Raw genomic sequence first — 4,644 nt, forward strand, 5'->3', positions numbered from 1 at the left:
ACCCCCACCCCACCCTGCAACCCGCTGCTTGGAGGCAGCACAGTTGACCTGCTTGTGTCTTGGTGTGAATTGGGGATCTGAACGAGGGAAACTGGAGGCTGCAAAAGGCCTCTGGAAGAAGTTCAAAAGCAAATTTGTTTTCCACATTTTGCTCAGATTTGCCCTGTGAAGAGATTAGAAAGCAAGATCTCTGAAAACAATATAAGAACCTTAATTCAATAGCCTGGAGAAAATCTTCAGCCAGTGAAGGACTCTTACACAATTAGTCTTCCTAAGAACAGAGCATAAATGAATGGTTTCAAATGGGCACAAAATAGAATGCACAATATTTTTTTTTAGATAAAGGAAAAAAGTTCCACTGGCAAAAACTAGAATAACTGACTGTGGAGACTTTATTAGCAGAATAGAGGCCCCTTTAAAGGACTGGGTATGACCAGGTTTCAGTCCTTCCAGACGCTGGATTCTGAGAGGAAGGATGGTTCCCTGGAGATCAGCATGGCTTCAGTGAGTACGAGGAATTGGCATTGGATATGAAAGGGAAGAGCCAGACCTTCACTCAGATGTAGGGACAGGAAAACAAACCACAGTATAGACCACATAATAGCTGCATTATAGATAGTGATCAGTTTATGACGATACATATTCTTAGAAGCCAGTCTTATTAACAAGTGACACGGATGTACATTCTCCTGGTTCTCACTGGCACAAGACAGCTTCATAGACACATACATATTGCACAAAATTCTATGACAGGTTTCCACAGGAAAAGGTTTCCCCCTGGTCTCTGCTATTTCCTACAGAAGGGACAAAAGTTCCCTGAGTCACTGTTCACTGTCACCCGGTGTGCTTCCTCCTGTGAGGGGCCATGAGCCTATCTCTTTACTTCATTGGCAAACTCCAGTGGCATCAAATGGCCTTGGTCCTAGGCAAGAGTCATTGAATACGACAGCAATTGCTGCGGCTGTGACCCCTTCCATTTGGCAACAGACCTTGAGCCTTTATAAACATCTTCAAGGACTCAAAATGAGATGTCTTCTTTTTGAAAATATACAAAACAGAATCAGCTTGCTCTTCCTCAGAGGATGTTGACTGTGGTCATTGTTCTTTTGAGAGGAGTCGTGAACTTTTCAGGGTAACTTGCTGTTCCCCTGCCAGTACAACTTCTCGTCCACTTTTTTCTTTTTCCATCGGCAGAGAAGCAGCATCTTAAAGGTCTTCCTGAAGGTTCTGTTGCAGAGGGCATAGCAGATGGGGTTGACAGTGCTATTGACATAGCACAACCAGTAGCCCAAGTGCCACAGGGTGACTGGGACACACTTGTCACAGAAGGTAGAAACCAGGACCATGATGTTATATGGGGTCCATGTGATGATGAAGGCCAGGAGAATGGCACTGAGTGTCTGGGCTGCTTTCCTCTCTTTGACTAGGACCATTCTCTTTCGTTTGGTCATTTGATGGCTGGGGTTGGGATTGAGGCCTTTCGCTGAAGGCTCCTTGGCCACTGGGGAGGAGCAGGGCATGATTTTCACCTTGTGACAGCCGTTGTTGTTCTCCTGGGTCCCATCAGCTTTTACCACCAATCGGAACTTATAGGCCACACATTTCTGACTCTTGGGTCTATGAGCAGCTGCTGGAGACAGAAAGTAGTTTGGGGTGTCAGAGTCATGTTTTTCAGTCTGAGCTTTCACAAAAGTTTCCTCAGTGTCTTCAGCACTGAATTCTTCCCCTGGGCTTTCCTTACCCTGACTCTTGTAGACCACTTGGAGGACAGGGTCAGCGGCAGGCTTGTCCTCATCCTCTGAGGAAGGGTAACTGCTACAGGTGGTGAGTTGCTCAGCTTTGGCCTGGTTGGTGCTTGGGTCAGTGGCTTGGGATGGCTTCCCACTGGTGGAGGCGCTCCTGCGGGAGGATGACCAGGAGGTCTGGTTCCTTTCCCTCTGGGCCAGGGTGGGTCGAGGACAGTGCAAGCAGGATCTGAACAGAGCCCTATGAGCTGGCTTTCTCTTCTCAGCTTCAGTCACAGAGTCAGAACCCTGGAGGTCAGCCAGGTCCTTGGTTCGCTTCTCTGTTTCCCGGTAGATTCGACAGTAGAGGATGGTCATGACAGAAACAGGGATGTAGAAAGCAGCAATGGCAGTTCCAAAAGTGATGGTGGGCTCTGAGAGAAACTGGATCTGGCACTCATCCAGCGGAACTGTCCGCTTCCCAACCAAGTACTGCCAGCAGAGGATTGCTGGGGCCCAGAGGATGAAGGAGATCAGCCAGGCCAAGCCAATCATGACGCCAGCCCTTTTCGGAGTACGCTTGGCCCGATATGTCAAGGGTCTTGTGATGGAAAAGTAACGGTCAAAACTGATCACCAGAAGGTTCATGACAGAAGCGTTGCTGGCCACGTAGTCCAGTGCAAGCCAAAGGTCACAAGCCAGACTCCCGAGAGCCCAGCGTCCCATGAGGATGTAGGTGGTGTAGAGGTTCATGGAGAAGATCCCAATGATGAGATCTGCACAGGCTAAGCTGAGCAGGTAATAGTTGTTAACTGTCTTGAGCTGGCTGTTGACTTTGAAGGAGATCATGACCAAGACATTGCCCACAATAGTGATCAGGCTTACCACAGCAGTCACCGCTGCAATGCTGATGACTTCCCACAACCTGTGGCGTTCCAAAGGCTGGTGATTTACTGGGGTGCCATTGACGGTGGTTGCATTGTGGTAAGAGTCCCCTTCCATCCTGGTGCAAAATTTTTATATTAGAATAGTCTTAGGTTCTAGGCTGTTCTGTATTTCAGCTCTTGTTGGCCAGCATCTGGAAGACAGGGAAACACATTAGCTCCGCACAGCAGCATGGCTTTCTTGTCCATTCATTGTTTATAGTTTCTAACAATATTAAACATGGCTGCACACATATTCAGAGCAAGATGCTGAAATCTCTAAAGTTTGATCACCTATTTTTAATGGCATCCTTTTGCTTTTGCTGGCAATGGCCTAGTGCCCTTCTTCTGCGTGAGGCTGCTGCCCTCTTGTGGCAATTTTAAAAAGGGCTGGGAAGACGAGGAGGGTGAAGGGAAAGGAAAAAAAAATGGGTTGTTGAGAAGCAGTAAAGAGGGGAAAGCAGGGATGTTAAATCACCTTAGATTGCAGTGGCTATAAGGGCAGAAACCCTATTTTTTTTTTTTTTAAGATTCTGGTGATAAATACCTAAATTGTCATGCACTGGGGAAAAAGTGGTATCTATTCTATAGTCCCAGTCTCCGTTATTAAACATTACTGAGGTGCTGTTGTGAGCCAAGACCCTATTATACCACGTCTTTTGGCCCTAATGCACAAACTCCAAGTGCATACCTGGTTTTCATCTAGGGGATCTGACATTTGCCCCAGCTGCTGAAGATAAGGAACTTCTCTCTGTTCCTGGACTGTTTGCAATATCATAGAATTGTTTTAGGTTATCTTTTTTCTGATTGTAGAGTAATACATTCCTCATAAAAGTTTGAACAATGTCAAAATGTAAATCTTAGAAAGCAAAAGTCTCTTCTAATTCCAACTTGCAGAGGTAATCAATGCTAACAGTTTACTGTATATCTTGGCATTTTCCCATATGCATATACTAATAAATAAATATTTAAATACAATTTCCCCTATGCATATACTAATACTTTTACCATTTACAATTTGAATTTTTTTTTTTTTTTTTGAGACGGAGTCTCGCTCTGTCGTCCAGGCTGGAGTGCAGTGGCCGGATCTCAGCTCACTGCAAGCTCCGCCTCCCGGGTTTACGCCATTCTCCTGCCTCAGCCTCCCGAGTAGCTGGGACTACAGGCGCCCGCCACCTCGCCCGGCTAGTTTTTTGTATTTTTTAGTAGAGACGGGGTTTCACCGTGTTAGCCCGGATGGTCTCGATCTCCTGACCTCGTGATCCGCCCGTCTCGGCCTCCCAAAGTGCTGGGATTACAGGCTTGAGCCACCGCGCCCGGCCTGAATTTTGTTTTTAACTTAACAAATGAATTATCATGGACAGCTTTTGTATCAGTACATCGAGAGCTATCACTTTCATTGTAATGACTGTACATTATTCCACTTAATGGATGTACTATATTTAATTAACCCTCTGTTGACAAATTTTAACTTTTAAAACTAAAAGGAAATTTTCCTTTTGTAGATTAAAAAAATCTATGTACATGATAAAGATTTCAGTGGGTACCAAAGGATAAATGGCAGGAATTAGGTCTCCCTCCCACCTCTGACCTCCAAGCTTGCAAGCCCCACTTTTCAGAGGTAACCACTGCTACCATTTATTTTTCCTTCTAGAGATACATGTGCATACAACGTATATTTGATGATATATAACAAATACCACCTTGACATGATAATGGGTGGTAAAAGGAAAAAAAAATCTTTTTTTTTTTTTTCAGAAAGGGGACGGAGTCTCACTCTGTTGCCCAGGCTGGAGTACAGTGGCGCTATCTTGGCTCACTGCAAGCTCTGCCTCCCGAGTTCACGCCATTCTCTTGCCTCAGCCTCCAGAGTAGCTGGGACTACAGGCGCCCGCCACCATGCCCGGCTAACAGAGTCTTGCTCTTGTTGCCCAGGCTGAAGTGTAGTGGTGCCATCTTGGCTCACTGCAACCTCCACCCCTCGGGTTCAAGCAATT

The 4,644-nt window shown here is 45.9% G+C and overlaps 1 protein-coding gene across 1 annotated transcript; it reads right to left on the reverse strand.

The window, feature by feature from the left end:
- Positions 1-378: 378 nt before the first annotated feature.
- On the reverse strand, positions 379-2,796 carry CHRM5 (cholinergic receptor muscarinic 5). Its single transcript, XM_033190687.1, has one exon. It carries the CDS (start codon positions 2,724-2,726, stop codon positions 1,128-1,130), a length of 1,599 nt encoding a protein of 532 aa, XP_033046578.1. The 5' UTR covers positions 2,727-2,796; the 3' UTR covers positions 379-1,127.
- Positions 2,797-4,644: the final 1,848 nt, after the last annotated feature.

Source organism: Trachypithecus francoisi, unplaced genomic scaffold (assembly GCF_009764315.1).
Source record: "Trachypithecus francoisi isolate TF-2019V2 unplaced genomic scaffold, Tfra_2.0 Lachesis_group3, whole genome shotgun sequence".
NCBI classification, from domain to species: domain Eukaryota; kingdom Metazoa; phylum Chordata; class Mammalia; order Primates; family Cercopithecidae; genus Trachypithecus; species Trachypithecus francoisi.

Coding starts and splice junctions, on each gene's coding strand:
- CHRM5 (XM_033190687.1), bottom strand. CDS start 2,726: ATGGAAGGGGACTCTTACCACAATGCAACCACCGTCAATGGCACCCCA.